At 38.5% G+C, this 20,559-nt stretch overlaps 1 protein-coding gene and 2 pseudogenes across 1 annotated transcript; all 3 read right to left on the reverse strand.

Annotated features, from left to right (window-relative positions):
- Window positions 1–10,391: 10,391 nt before the first annotated feature.
- On the reverse strand, window positions 10,392–12,486 carry LOC132434993 (splicing factor, proline- and glutamine-rich pseudogene; annotated as a pseudogene).
- A 4-nt stretch (window positions 12,487–12,490) lies between these two features.
- LOC138414236 (splicing factor, proline- and glutamine-rich pseudogene) lies at window positions 12,491–12,949 on the reverse strand (annotated as a pseudogene).
- Window positions 12,950–12,987: 38 nt separating this feature from the next.
- On the reverse strand, window positions 12,988–13,459 carry LOC138414235 (splicing factor, proline- and glutamine-rich-like). The gene has a single exon (XM_069541281.1). It carries the CDS (start codon window positions 13,367–13,369, stop codon window positions 13,052–13,054), a length of 318 nt encoding a protein of 105 aa, XP_069397382.1. The 5' UTR covers window positions 13,370–13,459; the 3' UTR covers window positions 12,988–13,051.
- Between the last annotated feature and the right edge of the window lie 7,100 nt (window positions 13,460–20,559).

A 20,559-nucleotide genomic window follows, 5' to 3' on the forward strand; every position in this document is an offset into this window, starting at 1 on the left:
CGCAAAGTAGCACATGCTCCAAGTGAATCGCATGCAGCAAATACAGGTTTGAGAGGAGGAAGTTATCATTAAGGCTTCTATGGCCTCAGTCAGTTTCATAGAGGAGGAAAGTTGTGACTCTTGGCGAAAAGGTAGGTCAGAGAGTAAGAGAAAGGATTAAAAAAAAAGAAAAAGAATCAGAGAAATGAGCAAAAGTTTTCAGGTGGGTAAGTACCAGGCATGTATAGGTAAGAAGAGGTGAAATGGATTTGACTAGACATGTAACTTTAGTTGTTTTCAAATTCTGCTCCTTAGGGACCACATAGCATATTCTCTCTCCTACCCCCCTGGCGAACTATAGTGGAAAGGAGGGCTATAAGTGAGAGGCTGGTTACCAACGCTCTCCCTACCTCATCCCCCACCTTATTCACAGCAACTATTTTCATCTGTTAGCCTATAGCAACCCCGTGTAGGATTTCCTGTGAACATAGGTGTGCTTTGGTAAAAGAATTTTAAAAGCTCTGTTGAAGAGGACGAAGTATGGAAAGAAGCATGTAGAATAAGTGTAGAGCAATATACTGATAGGAGAAATCCAACAGAACAGCACAGGATAGATTTAACTGGAGGGAGCTTGTCTTAAAGAGGTGAACTTGAAGATTATTGCAAGTGTTCAACATTTACAATCACTGATTGTTGACAAGACATCGTTAGTCTAACAGTAAAATGAAAAGCTCACTCTAGAGTAACAGCAGTTTGAATTAAAAGAAATATATGAGACATTAACATAGATAGAAGTCCTAGATTTGATGACAGAAAAGGAAAATTTAAAAAGGACCTTAAACTTTTCATACCAGGGGATTGAGGAAAAATGTAAATAAAAAGAAAGAGGAAAAAAAGAGGAATATTGATAGGAATTTCTTGCATAATTAAAATGTTATGTTTGTATTTCCACAGTCTGAATTTGTTAGTTTGAAATTTATTAGTTTGAAGGAATGTCAGGATATTTAAATGGATTTGTTCAGCTGCAGCTAGAGATACAGGGCTGCTGCATATCTACCATCCAGGAGAATGGTTTTTGCAAATCTTTGTAAAGATAATAATAGAAGACTTTGGTGGATGTGTCTCCTAATCAGAGAGTTTAAAATGAAAAAGGGAGGTTATAATATATTGAGCCTTGAGATATTTCTTACTGAACACTGAGACATAAATAGATCCATTCAGGTAAAGGAGAGTAGGATGGATTCAACAACAATCACCCCTCTGCCCCTACCCCCTACACAAGTCTAGGCTTTCTTCTTTAAAAGCTTGGGTTTTTTGCTTGTTTCAGAGTAGAGGACAGGAGGCTAATTGCATCAAATCCTAACTCCTTTGCCTGACCTTCAAGTTATTGCATAACATGCTCATTACTCTAATCGAACACTTCCTAATTCCTTGGAGGTCTGACTCCTTCCTGTCCCTTCAGCACTGTGGAAATGTTCTAATGTTCTCCTCTAAGTGAGGGCAATGTCTGTTAATTCTCTCCTGTGATTTTTGCCACAGTAGAGTCTGCTTAAGTGGCTGCTGGGCCGTGGTGAACTTCCTACCTCATCACTTCCCATGTGTCTCTCTTTTTGAAGATGATGGCCCGCCAAATAGAGGAAGACCCTTCCTTACTCAGGTTCACATCTATGAAACATCAGAGAAGCTCACCAAGATCTACTTATAGCATAATATGGGACAGTAAAATCTACATGTTCCAGTTTTACTAGGATGCTGTTTTTAGATACAGTCGTTGGACTTGCCTTCACTTTATTGCCTACCTAATCCTCGCTGAGCCCCAGTTCCAAGAGTATGCAAAAACACTATTGTATCTAAGCAAATCAAATCTCTTTATTAGTTCTTACTGCATTTCATAATTAGTATCACATAGTTGAGCTCTCATTCTCCAAAGTCTGTGGGTCTCTAATGGCAAGAACTTTGTCTTAATCCCTTTTTATATTCTTCACAATGCCTGTTGTGGGTTTATGCATGTAGGATGTTTTTCATAAACACTTGTTCATTTAGGCATTTATTTAACGTGGGTTGAAATATCAGATAACTTAGAAAAAACTGAATCCAAAGATTTTTAATAAAATAGAAACTGCTGCTTTCTGAAACCTTTGGAAATGTAAATATGAAAAATTAATGATACTAGTATGTTATTATTTCTGCTTTTAATTTTAAAAACCTCTTACCTAGGTCTGTGTTTCTTACCACTTAGAGATTAGCCAGCAGTCTAGGGGATGAAAGTCAGCTGCAAGAGTTCTAAGCCACCAGATAATCCCTCTCCCTGTTCTCAGCTCTTCATTCTGCCCTTCTGCACTCTTATAATCTGCAGAATTCAGTGTCCCTCACTCTTCTGTTCCCCTTCTGCTACCCTGGGCTCCCAGGCTCCTTGATTCAGGCCCTTGTTCATGCCCAGATCCTGGATTATGGTTGCTCCATTTGTTCCACCGTTTTACACCAGTTTTTCTGATTCTGGGCTATGTCCTGACTATAATTAATCTTGCCGTGCTATCTTTGAAAGAGGAACCCAAGATTCTTTCATGGACTTATTTATATATAACATTTGGACGGATTGTGACATTGCGAAATGATGGGATTGAGTTGTTACAAAATTAATCTATTTTTGTTCTCAAGGCAGGTGAAAAAAATGGCCACATGCAGCTATTTTACCCTACTATTTTCTAAGTTTGATTGGCAGAGCATTGATAGCAGAGAGAAAGGCATCAACTGGAAAACTAATGGTTTGATGCCATATATAGATATAACATAAGATACTACAGCTAAATTGATTCAGGATGAAAAAAAATCCTAGTGAACTACCTAATATTTCTCTTTATATTTTAAACTCAGCAAGATGAGACAGACCTTAGTTCTCTGAACACAAACTTAGGATATTCAGTATAATGTGGTAGAAAGGAGAGGAAATTTGGTCCAAAAGACCCAAATTGAACGTGCGTTCTGTCACTTAACCAGCTGAGTGACCTTAGGTAAGTCATTCATTTCTCTGAGTTTCAGGGTATTCTGTAAAATTCACATGATAAATAATAGAACCTTCCTCCCTCCCTCCCTCCCTCCCTCTCTCCTTCCCTCCCTCTCTTTCTGTCTCTCTCTCTCTCTCTTACTTTTTCTTTTTTATTGTGATGCAATATTTTTAGCTTTTGAAGAGTTACCAGAACTACCATCCCATTAGCACGAAGAAATTCTCAATCCTAGAACCTTTTAGTTCTTTCCTCAAACCATAGATTTGCCTCAAATTTATCCTTTTTTAGGATCCTGTATCCACACTGTGTCTGGATCTCCGTTATGCCATGTACTCTGCTTTGTGATTCAGCTGAGTACTGTCATGTACTAGGCTATCTCAGAGAAAAAACAAAAAACAGCTTGGTGAATAAATTTTTTTTTTCTCAGTCACAGAACAGAGTTAAAAGTTCACAGGATGCTGTCCTCCATAATGTGCCCATCTGTGCTTGCTGATTTATGAACTATCTTAAAATAGGGTACCAGTACTCTTCAGTTTATGTTAACATGGAATTAAATAATACAGCTGTTTAGAAATCTCTATGGTTTCAATTTCTTAGTAAATTATTGTTAAATCTATAATAGCAAAAGCACAGGGGACTACCCACTGTTCTTACACTAAGTTATATATGCACACATACACACACATGTACATGCACATACACATGCACTTACTTTGCATCTATACTGTATTAAAAATGAAAGAAAACTTAATATTGCTAATAATTACTTGTAGAATCTCAAAGTATAAGATTTAATGTTTTAGACTTGTCAGCAGGTACTCTGTTAATGCTGAACTGAACAGTATTCTGCAGAATCTTGCTGTGCCCTTTGGAAGAAAACCAAAAATAATGGAAAGGAAAATTAACTATTAAGAAACCTTGTGCAGATGTTCTTAAGATTCCGAATCTTAGCATTTTCTATTTTCTTTCCCTTGCCAAAGATTACACTTTGTACCAAGTTAAGAACTGACTGAAAAAGCAGTAAGTGACACATATTTTCTAAAGCTCCCTTGTGATTTCACTCAGCTCTCAAAATGAAGAACTGAAGCCAGAATTCTGTGCTTAATAAAATATTACCTATTTTTTAAAAGTAGCTATCCTCAAATAACTGACCTTTTTCTTTTATTTTTCTGCACTTTTTGAAAGTTCTCTTCCTTAAGAAGTATGTGGTTGGTTTTTTCTTTTTTTTTTCACTTTAGGTAGGATGCAGACAAAAGCAGTTTTCAGGGAAAATTCCCTCTAGAAATATTAACTATTGTTGAAGCATATTTATTTTTCTGTTTTGGCAATACTTTAAGATTAGTAGCAAGGACAATACTATCCATTGAAAAAGAGAACTGATTCATTCTAGGGGAGAATTTCTAAGCAGTTTCTAATTTATTGTCTTTGAAATTGAGAATTCTTCCCCTGGAAATGTCATCCAATTAAATACAAACAAAGTGAGATAAATGGAATATTATCATGGCATGATTATCTTGAGTCTGAGAACATAGATGGACCAGAATAAAAAAATTAAAAATAAGTTACCACCTCATTTTTGGCTGCTGGATACATTCCCCTTCCCCAACACCCAAAAATATGTATTGTGAAGTAGTCATTTAAAAATGGTGGTGAGGGATAGAGTAGACATTGAAAGTTCTTTCCTGGAAATATTTCATTTGATATACCTGTTAGATATCCAAGTGCAGTTGTCCAAAAGCAAGTTAGATATGTGAGTGTGGAACTTATGGTAGTGATTGTAATTACAGATACTATTATGGAGATAATCTTCAGATAAATAAATAACATATAATGATATAATGGATTCAATTAGAGAGCTTGTTTTAAGAAAGTCTTAGGAAGAGATAGAAATCAAGGATAGAGCCCTGGTAGACTACCATATTTTGAGTTCAATAGGGGAAGATGATTGACAAGGACATTTATCAATATTATGGACTGGAATGCTATATTAATTTTACAGTGATTTCATAAATCACCAAGATCAACCATTACATTCTGAAGATATTCCAGAGGACTTGGTCTTCCTGAGTCCTGTTAGCTTCTTTAACATCCAAGGGTTTTCATGCCAACAAAGGAACATTCATGATTATTTATGCACTGCTTAGTGCTCAACATATTAATCTCACAAAACTAGTAAAAATTTAAGACTTCTTTAAACATTAAATAAATGATTTTCTTCTAAATATTGAAATGCTTTTTTACTTGTAGTGCAAGACAAATGGAAAAACTTCATGTTTTCCCAAATATTAAAAAAAAATTATAATTTTATTTAATTTCTTCTCAAAACTGAACTGAAATTACAAGTCTAACGTACTGATGGCCTAAATAGTTCAAATATCTTAAAAATCTGTTAAAACACATGCACTTATTGCAATGATTACAAACCATATTACTGTATTCTTCTTGAAAGCTATAACAATAGAAAAGGTTATTATAATTTTAAACTGGCTACTTTTTTTTTTTTTTTTTTTTTTTGCGGTACGCAGGCCTCTCACTGTTGCGGCCTCTCCTGTAGCGGAGCACAGGCTCCGGACGCGCAGGCTCAGCGGCCATGGCTCACGGGCCCAGCCGCTCCGCGGCATGTGGGATCTTCCCGGACAGGGACACGAACCCGTGTCCCCTGCATCGGCAGGTGGACTCTCAACCACTGTGCCACCAGGGAAGCCCTGTGGCTACTTTTTATTATCATCATCACATCATAAAATAGTCATCATCATTTTTTACTCTTTTTGATATCTGTATATCTTACAGTTTTGGTAAGCTTTATAGGCGACAAGAATAAAGAATAAGAGAGTTGTAATCATTCCTTTCCCAAAGGAAAACTGGACTATATTTGTCCTTAAAGAAAATGTTGAGGCAGATACCAATAAAATGATTTTCTCCTTCTAAATTTAGGATTCAGTCTAGTAATATAATGGGATAAACGTCTGTATTGTCCCATTGACATCGACTAACATCTAGAATACAAATTTTAAAAATCTTCATGAATTAATGAGCTAGCGGGAATGAAAGTAATTCTCAGATTAAAAGAGTAAGCGAAGGTGGGAACATAGTCAGATAAGAGAGCCTTGTGTCAGGTTTCTCAGTCTAAAGACGTTTGCTAAACAATGTGACCTTGAGTTTGGTTTGCACAGTCTCAGAGTACATAGGAAGCAAGAGGGCCCACACAAGTTGGATGATGTATAAAGAGTCTTGATCCATGAAGCTGGGAATAGAAAGTCTACAAAATTAGTACAAAAGGGAAAACAAAGGTGAAACCATTCTACCACAAACAGAAATACAAGAATAATCTGTTATTTCCAGTCTATTTATTAAGAACAGGAGGAAGAGGATGGGGGGAAGTCTCTGAGAAGTTGGAACTAGTGAGTCTCAGCCAGTTTTTTGGACCAAATATATACCATGTGGTGCTCTAAAAACACTCATGGGAAGAAATTAGTTTAAATGATCCAGCATTGGTATTCTCTGTCTCCTAGAAGAAGAAATGCAGTTCTCTGCAGGAAACCAACTTTGTCCCATACCTCAAAGATTTTTCATAAATAGAGTTTTATGGAAAAATGATCATCTCATACTAAAAAAATAAGGAAAGAAAGAAACAAAAAAGTAAGCAAACAGAAAAAGGGGAACACAGAGAATGAACAGTGTATGGTATAGGGGAGGAAGTTTCAGGATGAGAAACTCCAGACAAGCCTTTGATTTCAAGAAGTGGCCAAAACTCCATTCTCCCCTGTCTCTGAGGTCCTTTAAATCCCCAATCTCCCTTCTAGAGATCAGATCACAGCCCCTTCTGCCTAATTCTGGTCTAAAGCTCATCAAGATCATGCATTAGCCATTTTTCCTCTTTGCTTTTCTATCCTTTTATCATTGAAAAATGTGTTCATCTTTTTACTTTTTTTCTTTTACTCATTGTTATGGATTGAAGATTTGCCTCTCCTCAAAATTCATATGTTGAAGGCATAATACCCAATGCAATGATATTTAGAAACGAGGCCTTTGGGAAGTAATTAGGGTTAGATTAGGTCATAAGGATGGGCCCTCATGATGGGATTAATGGCCTTATACAAAGAGGAAGAGAGAGAGAACTCTCCCTTTCCAAGTGAGAACACCGAAGAAAGGCCCTGGTGAGGAGGTGAGGACATAGAAGTTGGCCATCTACAAGCCAGGAAGAGATTTCTCACCAGGAACTGAATCAGCTAACAGCTTGATCTTAGACTTCCCAGCATCCAGAACTGTGAGAAATAAATTTCTGTTGCGTAAGTCATCCAGTTTATGGTATTTTGATATGGTAGCCTGAGATGACTAAGACATATATGATTACACATTTGCTGAGTGTTTATAGTAAAGGAAGTATCCTCATCACCTATTGTCTTAATGAATAACTCTTCCTTGTTAATTTAGTGATAAATGAGCAAAAACAAGAACAATAAAACCAAGTCCTGGCTAAGGTACAGAAAGAAGTGAGTGCTCTCCTACTAGGACTATAAATTGAAATTTCTTTTGTGAAAATCATATTGGCAGTGTGCTCAAAACAATTTCACTTTCTAATCCCATCTCTCAGACTGTATCCTAAGGCTAGAGTCAGAGATGTAAATGATTCACTTCCTGCTCATGATCCAGGCAGATTCCCTTATATGTTGTTAAAACAAACTCTTGGCCAGCATCTAAAAACATAAAACCAGCAACATAAAATCCCCTCTAGCCAGCAGTAGCATGGCACATAGCTATGTTATTATTTGCTATCCAATACTGGATAAGTTACTACAGAATTAACTTATCCCTATATGGATATTTACTCACTGATTCAATAAACATATGTGAAATCTGGCTGTGTGCCAAATTTATATCTCTAGTCCAGACCACTTCTCTCATAGCCAGACTTGTGTAACTTTGGCCTATTAGACATTTCAATTTGAAAGTCTAATAAACATCTCAACTTAATATGCCCTGAACTGATCCCTTCCCTTCCCACGACTTCAAGTTGCTCAGGCTAAAATGCCGAATCATCCTTCATCCCCAGCATTATTTCACACTTGACATTCAGTATTTTGACAAGTGCTGTCAGCTCCACCCTCACTATTTAACCATCTCTGCTGCTACCAGACTTTTAGATGCTCCCAGTATATTTCACCTGGAGTAGTGCAGAAGCCTAACTGACTTCCTTATACATGCTTGGCACCTGTAGTTTATTTTCAGCACAGTCCACAGAGTGATAATTTTAAAACAAATCAGGAGAGGTTACTTCATATGTTGAAACCCTCCAAATAGCTCCGCAACCTCCTCAGCACAAAAGCCACTGTACTTTCAGAGGCATATGAGTCCTACATGATTGGGCTCAACAGCACTTCTGCCCTTTTCTCCCAAAACTTTCCCCTATGCCTTTTATGTTCAAAGCTATACTTGCTTCCTTGATATTCTTTGACTATATTAAACACAGACCTGCCTTAGGGCCTTTTATTCTTACTTCCCCTCTAGCCAGAATCCTCTTCTTGATATCTACAAGACTTATTCCTTCACATCTTCTAGTCTCTGCTCAAATATCATCTTTTCTGTAAGATCTTTCTTTTCCACCCTATATATAATTGCACACACTCCCAGCTCTCCTTTTCTCCTTGCGGTTCTTTATATTTTTTTCATAATTTATACACCTTTATATATACTGTATATTTTTCTTTCTTTTTTTTTTTTTTGTGGTACTTGGGCCTCTCACTGTTGTGGCCTCTCCCGTTGCGGAGCACAGGCTCCGGACGTGCAGGCTCAGCGGCCATGGCTCACGGGCCCAGCCGCTCCGCGGCATGTGGGATCTTCCCGGACCGTGTCCGTGTCCCCTGCATCGGCAGGCGGACTCTCAACCACTGCACCACCAGGGAAGCCCAAATCATTTTTTTTTTCTTATGTAATTGCTTAATGATTGGGTTTTTTCTGCTTCTACTGACTAAACAGAAAATCCATTTGTGCAAGGATTTTTTTTTCCTGCTTGCAACAAAACAGGTGTGTGCTAATTATTGGTTAGTGAATAAATGTGCCATGCACCAAGTAAAATAGTGGCTTATTTGAAGCATCTACTTTTTTTATAATGTCCTACTAAAAAACTTAATTCAGGAGGAAAACACACTGAAAATATAAAGGAATATTTTCAAACATTTTTATTACAGTCTTCCTTGTTTATACTTGATATGGAAGTTGATAGCCTTTGGCTTCAAAGGGATGATACAGACTTTGACAAGGAAAAATCACCTGGAAGCTGGTGGCTCCATTGCTTCAAAAACCTGGGACATCATTCTTGGTCCAAGACTTAAAAAGCCTTTAATTTCCCAGGGAGTGGTGATGGAGGAAATAGTGACTGAGGTTCCCTTTCCACCAGTCTATAAAGAATGGAACTCAGGTTTAAATTTTGACTGATCATAGAAAATTAGTGTGACATACCTTGTACCATGTTTTGTTGTCACATATTTATACAGCATATTATATTATTACATATTTATATTAGGATCTAAATTAAGAATTATATTAAGCACAGAAAGAATCCACGTAGCTAGCCATTTGCATTTCTTGAACTTCCAGAACTCCAGAAGAGCTATGGCTCTGGAAGCAACCTCTCAATCATTAGATCCATTTCAACTCTCTGAAAACATTCTTGATCTTGATGTGTATTTTCCAAAAACAAAATGTCTTGTCATAATCACTAATAAATTTCTAAATTTAACCAAATTCGTATATAAATTTAGAAGAAAAATAATGCTCTATTTGGTTGTAGGCATGTATAAAATTGAACCATCTCTCAGGTGAAATTATTCTGAGGTTAAAAAAAATAGTGGTGTTTCCATAACTGAGCCCTTAGAAAGAAGACATAAAGACAAATCTTCACATTACCCACATTTATATTTTTGTCAGCATCAGCTGTTTCAAGAATAGAGACCCTTTCTGGGGCCACGGGGAGGGTTCGCTGATACATTTTCAGCACTAAGTCTAATGTTTGGCCCAGAAATATATGTTTATTAAATGAGTGAATGAGACCCATATGCTCTTTTACTCTGATGGTTTACCATCATAACACATTCAAGGAGGAGCTGAGCGGCAGGTTGCATCCTAATTAGATGTTGCCAAGAAATTGAATTCTCATGATCCTTATATGCAGTGCTGAAAAACTTCGTTTGTTTTCTTTGCCATATGTTATAATTATTCCCATTTATTGATTAAGCTCCAACCTGTGATAGAAGGGTTTACCATTTTTTTTATTGGAATATGTCATGTGTAGCATTTCTTTTTTTTTAAATAATTTTTATTGAAGTATAGCTGCTTTACAGTGTTGTGTTAGTTTCTGCGATACAGCACAGTGAATCGGTTATATGAAGGGTTGACTTTTTTTTTTTTTTTCATGTTTAACAATCTTTAATTCAGATGTGAATGTTCAATACAAGCCGTTCGTAGGGCTTGGGACTCGTTCTTTAAAAAACAAGAATGGAGGAATGCAACAAAATGATCTTTCCACTTGTTCTTCAGAAACTTTCAAGGAAAGGATAGATCATAGGGCCGTAAAAGATCCATTTAAGTCATACCCACTTTCTCCCCCTACCAATAGTCTTACACCCATTCCATAATCTTAATACACATTCCTGAATGAAGATTTACAGTTCAGCTTTGCTTACATAGCCATTTGAAAATACTAGCACCGGCTTGCTTCCTATAATGCCAAACAAATCAAATCATGAAACTATTCAATATGCATTTCTTCTTTTTAAAACAAGGGGGTACTTAAATGTAGAAAGCAATACTTAGCCTACAAATACATTTCCCAGAAATGGCATATGCCACTCAAAGGCCTAGACACTCTTATGCTTTCCAAGTGGAACACCTAGCCTAATGTGCATAGAAGCATGAATGGCAAAGTTGAAGATCAAAATCTTAACTATTTTTTCTATTTATTTGAAGCACAGTAAAAAAAAAGAAAATTGGTACACTTTGGAAATCAGTGGCACAAGGTACACTGCCATAAATTGAGGGACATTATACAGTTAAAAAAAAAAAAGGAAAAAAAGGAAAAAAAAATTCCCCTGTTTCAAACACTGCATTACATAATTTTACCTGCCCAAACAGACCATTTACAAATATTAGGTCAATAAACTGCTAACATCCATAAAAAGGTAGCTTTCTTACTAAAATGCAAGAATTTAAAAGATTGCTATCTAAACAAGAAAAGACAAAAACAAACTGGAATGAAAGCCTAGATATCACATCTAAAATCGGGGTTTCTTGTTTGGGCCTTCATACTCTTCTCTCCCTCTACCATATCCTGCCGGAGTTCCAGGCCCCATTCCTCTAGGACCCTGTCCACCCACAGGTCCCGCACCTCCCTGCCCAAAGCGCTCAGTACGCATGTCGCTTCCCATCATGGAACCACTCGTTGCCGGTGGAACTCCAGGATTAGCTTCATAACCTATGCCACCACCACCACCTAGAGGTGGAAATTTCTGGCCTCCTGAACCATAGGGATCTCCCATGTTCATTGCTCCTCCACCGCCCATTCTCATGTCTCTTTCTCTCGGATCCATGTAGCCCATCCGGCTGTAACTTTCCTCTCTTTGGCGTCTCATTTGTTCTTCCATCTCACGTTGACGAATCATCATCCCTTCTTCCCTCCTACGTCGTTCCTCCTCTTGCCTCAATTGCATCTCTTTACGTTTCTGCATTTCTTGATTGTGAAGTTCTTCCATGCGTCTTAATTCTTCCTGGCGTCTCATCAGATCTTGACGCAAAAGATTTGCCTGATGCTCATGATAGGCATTTTCCATTTCACTTTCCAATTTGTCCTTTGCATCTTTCATGTTTTTTTCAACTTGTTCCCGCTGCTGTTTTTCCATTTCATCCAGGGACTTCCACCTCTGAGAATACTCATACTCAAATGTGCCATGCTGGGCAAAACGAGGAGGGGTTTCTCTCTCCTTTTGATGCATTGGATTCTTCTGTGCAAGTTTTTCAGGAAGACCATCATCATCATCTAACTGTTCAAGGGGTTCCACAATGACTGGACGAGGAGTTGTTGTTAGTAAGAAAACACCTTCACTGCATCTTTCAAATGCTTTTCTTGCTGCTGGTTTAGAAGCAAATTCAACAATGCCTTTCCCTGTAGATCTTCCACGATCATCCACAATTACAACAGCCCTTTCAATAGGACCAAACTGACTAAAGGCTTCTTCCAACAGTTCATTGGAAACATAAGGTGAAAGATTTCGAACAGAAAGGGCAGCAGCATGTGTGGCAAATCGAACCCGAAGCTGTCTACCTCTCATGGGTGTATCATCAAGTTCAGCTTTAGCAATTTCAGCTAATGCTCTAGATTCAAGCTTAATAAATCCAAATCCTTTGCCTTTGTTGATAAAAACTTCTCCTGGTTCTCCATATTTAGCAAATAATCTTTTGAATTCATCCTCCGTGATATCAGCAGGTAGATTACCAACAAACAACCGACAACGCTAAGTGTAAGTTTTCTCTCCAGGCCTCCTCAAGAGAGACAAGTTGGCTTTAAACCCCTCGGAGTCAGAGATCTTCTCCTCGCTGCAGCCCCCGGGCCCGCCGGGCGGCGGCCCTTGGTGGTGCTGCTGGTGGTAGGGCGGGTGGTGTTGCCGGCCCCCGCGGGGCTCCCCGCCGCCTCGCTGCGGCGGCTTGGGGTGGCCGCCAGGAGTGCTTAGGCCCGGGCCGCCGCCGGGCTTCGGCCCGCCTGGCATTTTGCCGCCTTTGGGGCCGCCGGCTCCTGGGCCCTGCTTAGGCCCGGGGCCCGGGACCCCCGCGGGTGGAGGCGGCGGGCCGCCAGCCTGAGGGGGGGTGGTGGGGACCCCGCTGCTCGGCGGCGCGGGCGGGGGCACCCCGGGGGGCGCCGAGGTGACAGCGGACGGCGGGGTCGGGGTGGGGCCTGGCCCCGTGGGGGCCCCCGAAGTCGGGGGTGTGGCGGGCGGCGCGGAGCCGGAGGCCGGGGGAGCGCTGCCTACTCCGGGAGCAGGGCCGGGTCCCTGAGGGACGGCAGGCTTAGATGAGTCCTATGGCGGCGGCGGCGGCTGATGCGGCGGCTGCGGATGCGGCGGCTGGTGCGGCGGCGGCTGAAGCGGCGGCGGCTGCTGTGGTGGCGGCTGCTGCGGCGGTGGCTGCTGCTGTTGCTGGTGCGGAGGCGGTGGCGGGATCGGAGGCTTGGGGCCGCCCTGGCCCGGGCCGGGCCCCAAAGGTCCGCGGTTCTGATTGAGGCCCATGCCGGGTGGCGGGGAGCGGAAATCGTGGAGGCCGCCGCGGCCGCCTCCCCCTCCGCGTCGGTGGAAACCGCCACCGCCACCGCCCCGACTTCGGAACCGGTCCCGAGACATGTCTGTGATCAAGGGGCGGTCGAGGCAGAAGCGAAGAAGACGTTCGGGGAACGTGGAGGCCACCTTGCTTCGCACAAGATGGCGGATGACACAGGCAGGGTTGACTTTTAAAGGCTATAACACTGTTTGCTATGTCCAAACTCCCGCATTCTTTATATTTTCTGCCATGTTTGTTTTCCAGTAAGGTTTTGAAATTCAGATTGTCATTGAAAACCATTTATTTGTAAACTACTCTTTCCTTCCATTTATGGCCTTAAGTGATCTATTTGCATAGGGTTATGAAAGTCTTCAATGTATAATGACTATACAGTCATATCTTGAGGTTGAGTTTTACTGGTTGTATTGTTCAAGATATCAACCAAGAGAGTAAATATGGCGGGGGAGGATGTTCAAGGAAAACAATATCTAACATGCCAATCGTGAAACTCATAAGAGCATCGATTCACTGAGATGACGTCTTATCCAGGACTGGGGGCTGATTTGCTCCAGCAACCTCCCCTCCTGGAAAAAAAAAAGAAAAAAAGGAAAAAGAAAAAACCCAAAAAACAAAGCAAAAATACACTAACAAACTGCATCCCTTTGTTTTGTTACATTTAGATAACATTTTAAATATTTCCCATAAAAATCTGGACATGTTATATCATATGTTCAGATGTCATATCTGAGAAAACCATATTCCTGACTGATAATACTTGAAATAAGTTGAAGAGCAGTTATCACCATTTAAATGAGGCAAAAATAAAAATTCCCCAAATCATCTAAAAAGAGAGAACAATTTAATCATGGATATTACCTGCCTGGACCTGGCATTTGAGTTTGCAGCCTACATTATGGAAATCTACAATCTCAGCTAAATCTCTAGTTTAATACAGTCATTTGTGAATTGGAATGTAAATAGAATAATTCAGAAAAGTTTTATTGAACACCTGCTAAAATAAAATGTATAGAACAAAATGTCTCAGTTCTCCAGAAGGTGAATTCCTTGAGAATCTTGGATAGGGAAAGCATCATATTCTATTGGATTTTAGCTCAAGGAAAGCCTATAGCATCTAAGTTGAAACTGGCAGAAACAATTTGGAATACCACACAGATTTATATATTGATCTAGAGGAAACTGCAGTTTTCTCAAGAGATACTGGTTATAGAATTCTAACAACAATAAAGTACTGAAAATTCTTTTACAGCTACTTTTATGGTAGCCTAAATTGATTTAATAGAGCACTATCAAATCAATTCATTCTCTTAACTCTTAGACTGCATTATCTTAATTTGAACTGTTGGTGAACCAGGCCATCCAGCAATGGTAGGGATGTATGGTGTATAATATATTGTCCATAAGGCCAGCCACCTGAAGAAAGAAATCAGAGTTTTAAAATAAACTGTGAATTGAGTTCTCCATAAATTGAACACCACTGAATGACGATTCTGTATTTTCAGGCACACTACATGCATATCTTTATATAAAGGAAAGAATTATCACACACATTTATATGCATAAAAGATTGGGAATGTAATAATTATAGCTCAGTAGTTAAACTGAATATACTGTTTCAAGCAATAATTTAATATTTATGAGTCAATCTTTAATATTACACATATACCTTTTATTCTCTTCAAGTTGAAATATTCTTTTGGAAACAAACAAGAATGTGTGATGAGAAAGGGCATGTGTTTAACAGATACACAAAATACCTTGTTAATGGTGAATTATAGCAGCTAATATATACTAAGCGTTTTCTATGTCCTAGATATTTTGCAAAAACTTTACCTGTATTGTCTCATATAGCATTATGAGTATAAGTTTTTACTATAGCTGAGAAAAATGAAGCTTGGAGAGGTGATATGACTTGGCAAAGACCACAAAACTAATAGCCACTGGAACTGAGATTGATTCTGGCAGACTGCATGGCTGTATTGTGGACCAATATAGGTAATACTTCTTCAATATGTCATTACTGTAGAGTCAAAGACCATGACCCCTAAACGCAAATATTCTTTAGTTCTTTGTATGTTACCAGGTGGGTGCTGAGTACTCACAAAAGTCAGCTGGATGATGAACTGAGAACCTCAACTGTAACTTTTTGTTTCCCATCCGAAGTTCAAATGTTCGTATAATATTTAATTTTGTCAAAATAATTTTTAAAACTTTTTTTAGTCTTCAGTGAATGAGCTTCCTACTGAAGTGTGCTCCAAAATTTCTTTTAATAACTTTATTTCTTGAATTCTTTAAGTATTTTAAAGCATTTATATCCAGTCACAGTCTGGATACTAAAAATAAAAAGTAAATATACTACACATGGATTTAAACTTTTTTTTAAACATCTTTATTGGAGTATAATTGCTTTACAATTGTGTGTTAGTTTCGCTGTATAACAAAATGAATCAGCTATATGTATACATATATCCCCATATCCCCTCCCTGTTGTTCCTCCCTCCCACCCTCCCTATCCCACCCCTCTAGGTGGTAACAAAGCACTGAACTGATCTCCCTATGATATGCAGCTGCTTCCCACTAGCTACCTATTTTACATTTTGTAGTGTATATATGTCCATGCCACTCTCTCACTTCGTCCCAGTCTACCCTTCCCCCTCCCCGTGTCCTCAAGTCCATTCTTTACATCTGCATCTTTATAACTGTCCTGCCCCTAGGTTCTTCAGAACCTTTTTTTTAGATTCCATATATATGTGTTAGCATATGGTATTTGTTTTTCACTTTCTGACTTACTTCACTCTGTATGACAGACTCTGGGTCCATCCACCTCACCACAAATAACTAAATTTCGTTTCTTTTTATGGCTGAGTAACATTCCATTGTATATATGTGCCACATCTTCTTTACCCATTCATCTGTCGATGGACATTTACGTTGCTTCCATGTCCTGGCCATTGTAAATAGTGCTGCAGTGAACATTGGGGTACATGTCTCTTTTTGAATTACGGTTTTCTCAGAGTATATGTCCAGTAGTGGTATTGCTGGGTCATATGGTAGTTCTATTTTTAGTTTTGTAAGGAACCTCCATACTGTTCTCCATAGTGGCTGTATTAATTTACATTCCCACCAACAGTGCAAGAGGGTTCCCTTTTCTCCACACCCTCTCCAGCATTTATTGTTTGTAGATTTTTTGATGTTGGCCATTCTCACTGGTGTGAGGTGATACCTCATTGTGTTTTGATTTTCATTTCTCTAATTATTAGTGATGTTGAGCATCCTTTCATGCGTTTGCTGGCAATATCTATATCTTCGTCGGAGAAATGTCTTTTTAGGTCTTCGGCTCATATTTGGATTGTGTTGTTTCTTTGATATTGAGCTACATGAGCTGCTTGTATATTTTGGAGATTAATCCTTTGTCAGTTGCTTTGTTTGCAAATATTTTCTCTCATTCTGAGGGTTGTCTTTTTGTCTGGTTATGGTTTCCCTTGCTGTGCAAAAGCTTTTAAGTTTCATTGGGTCCCATTTGTTTATTTTTGTTTTTATTTCCATTTCTCTAGGAGGTGGGTCAAAAGGGATCTTGCTGTGATTTATGCCATAGACTGTTCTGCCTATGTGTTCCTCTAAGAGTTTGATAGAATCTGGTCTTCCATTTAGGTCTTTAATCCATTTTGAGTTTATTTTTGTGTGTGGTGTTAGGAAGTGTTCTAATTTCATTCTTTTACATATGGCTGTCCAGTTTTCCCAGCACCACTTATTGAAGAGGCTGTCTTTTCTGCATTGTATATTCTTGCCTTCTTTATCGAAGATAAGGTGACCATATGGGTGTGGTTTTCTCTCTGGGCTTTCTATCCTGTTCCATTGATCTATGTTTCTGTTTTTGTGCCAGTACTATACTGTCTTGATTACTGTAGCTTTGTAGTATAGTCTGAAGTCTGGGAGCCTGACTGCTCCAGCTCTATTTTTCTTTCTCAAGATTGCTTTGGCTATTCGGGGTCTTTTGTGTTTCCATAAAAATTGTGAAACTTTTTGAACTAGTTCTGTGAAAAATGCCATTGGTAATTTGATAGGGATTGCATTGAATCTGTAGGTTGCTTTGGGGAATATAGTCATTTTCACAATATTAATTCTTCCAATCCAAGAACATGGTATATCTCTCCATCTGTTTATATCATCTTTAATTTCTTCCATCAGTGTCTTATAGTTTTCTGAGTACAGGTGTTTTACCTCCTTAGGTAGGTTTATTCCTACACATTTTATTCTTTTTGTTGCATGGTAGATGGGAGTGTTTCCTTAATTTCTCTTTCAGATTTTTCGTCTTTAGTGTATAGGAATGCCACAGATTTCTGTGCATTAATTTTGTATCCTTCTACTTTACCAAATTCATTGATTAGCTTTAGTACTTTTCTGGTAGCATCTTTAGGATTCTTTCGGTATAATATCATGGCATCTGCAAACAATGGCAGTTTTACTTTTTCTTTTGTGATTTGGATTTTTTTTTATTTCTTTGTTTTCTCTGGTTGCCATGGCTAAAACTTCCAAAATTATGTTGAATAATAGTGGTGAGAGTGAGCAAACTTGTCTTGTTCCTGGTCTTAGAGTAAATGGTTTCAGGGTTTCACCATAGAGAACAGTGTTGGCTGTGGGCTTGTCATATATGGCCTTAATTAATTTGAGGTAAGTTCCCTCTGTGCCTACATTCAGGAGAGTTTATCATAAATATGTGTTGAATTTTGTCAAAACTTTTCTGCATCTATTGAGATTATCATATGGTTTTTAGCCTTCAGTTTTTAACATGGTGTATCACAATGATTGATTTGTGTATATTGAAGAATCCTTGCATTCCTGGGATAAACTACACTTGATTATGATGTATGATCGTTTTAATGTGCTGTTGGATTCTGTTTGCTAGTATTTTGTTGAGGATTTTTGCATCTATGTTCATCTGTGATATTGGCCTATAGTTTTCTTTTTTTGTGACATCTTTGTCTGCTTTTGGTATCAGGGTGATGGTGGTCTTGTAGAATGAATTTGGGACTCTTCCTCCCTCTGCTATATTTTGGAAGAGTTTGAAAAGGAAAGGTGTTAGCTCTTCTCTAAATGTTTGATAGAATTTGTCTTTGAAGCCATCTGTCATGGACTTTTCTTTGTTGGAAGATTTTTTTTTTTTTCTTAACATCTTTATAATCTTTTTTTTTTTCTTAACATCTTTATAATTGCTTTACAATGGTGTGTTAGTTTCTGCTTTATAACAAAGTGAATCAGTTATACATATACATATATCCCCATATCTCTTCCCTCTTGCATCTTCTTCCCTCCCACCCTCCCTATCCCACCATTTTAGGTGGTCACAAAACACCTAGCTGATCTCCCTGTGCTATGCGGCTGCTTCCCACTAGCTATCTATTTTGCATTTGGTAGTGTATATATGTCCATGGCACTCTCTCACTTTATCCCAGCTTACCCATCCCCCTCCCCATATCCTCAAGTCCATTCTCTAGTAGGTCTGGCTCTTTATTCCCGTCTTGTCCCTAGGTTCTTCATGACCGTTTTTGTTTTTTAGATTCCGTATATATATGTTAGCATACGGTATTTGTTTTTCTCTTTCTGACTTACTTCACTCTGTATGACAGACTCTGAGTCCATCCACCTCACTACAAATAACTCAATTTCGTTTCTTTTTATGGCTGAGTAATATTCCATTGTATATATGTGCCACATCTTCTTTATCCATTCATCCGATGATGGACACTTAGGTTGTTTCCATCTCCAGGCTATTGTAAATAGAGCTGCAATGAACATTTTGGTACATGACTTTTTTTGAATTATGGTTTTCTCAGGGTATATGCCCAGTATTGGGATTGCTGGGTTGTATGGTACTTCTGGTTTCTTTTTAAGGAACCTCTATACTGTTCTCCATAGAGGCTGTATCAATTTACATTCCCACCAACAGTGCAAGAGGGTTCCGTTTTCTCCACACCCTCTCCAGCATTTATTGTTTGTAGATTTTTTGACGATGGCCATTCTGACTGGTGTGAGATGATATCTCATTGTAGTTTTGATTTGCATTTCTCTGATGACTGATGATGTTGAGCATTCTTTCATGTGTTTGTTAGCAATCTGTATATCTTCTTTGGAGAAATGTCTGTTTAGGTTTTCTGCCCATTTTTGGAATGGTTTGTTTGTTTTTTTGTTACTAAGCTGCATGAGCTGCTTATAAATTTTGGAGATTAATCCTTTGTCAGTTGCTTCATTTGCAAATATTTTCTCCCATTCTGAGGGTTGTCTTTTGGTCTTGTTTATGGTTTCCGTTGCTGTGCAAAAGCTTTGAAGTTTCATTAGGTCCCATTTGTTTATTTTTGTTTTTATTTCCATGTCTCTAGGAGGTGGGTCAAAAACGATCTTGTTGTGTTTTATGTCATACAGTGTTCTGCCTATGTGTTCCTCTAAGAGTTTGATAGTGTCTGGCCTTACATTTAGGTCTTGAATCCATTTTGATTTTTTTCTTGTGTATGGTGTTAGGGAGTGTCCTAATTTCATTCTTTTACATGTAGCTATCCAGTTTTCCGAGCACCACTTATTGAAAGGCTCTTTTTTCTCCACTGTATATTTTTGCCTCCTTTATCAAAGATAAGGTGGCCACATGTGCATGGGTTTATCTTTGGGCTTTCTATCCTGTTCCATTGATCTATATTTCTGTTTCTATGCCAGTACCATACTGTCTTGATTACTGTAGCTTTGTAGTATAGTCTGAAGTCAGGGAGCCTGATTCCTCCAGCTCCATTTTTCTTTCTCAAGATTGCTTTGGCTATTCGTGGTCTTTTCTGTTTCCATACAAATTATGAAAGTTTTTGTTCTAGTTCTGTGAAAAATGCCAGTGGTAATTTGATAGGGATTGCATTGGGTAGTAGAGTCATTTTCACAATGTTGATTCTTCCAATCCAAGAACATGGTATATCTCTCCATCTATTTGTATCATGTTTAATTTCTTTCATCAGTGTCTTATAATTTTCTGCATACAGATCTTTTGTCTCGTTAGGTAGGTTTATTCCTAGATATTTTATTCTTTTTGTTGCAATAGTAAATGGGAGTGTTTTCGTAATTTCACTGTTCAGATTTTTCATCATTAGTTTATAGGAATGCCAGAGATTTCTGTGCATTAATTTTGTATCCTGCTATTTACCGAATTCATTGATTAGCTCTAGTAGTTTTCTGGTAGCATCTTTAGCATTCTCTATGTATAGTATTATGTCATCTGCAA

This window comes from Delphinus delphis, chromosome 12 (genome assembly GCF_949987515.2).
Source record: "Delphinus delphis chromosome 12, mDelDel1.2, whole genome shotgun sequence".
NCBI classification, from domain to species: Eukaryota; Metazoa; Chordata; class Mammalia; order Artiodactyla; family Delphinidae; genus Delphinus; species Delphinus delphis.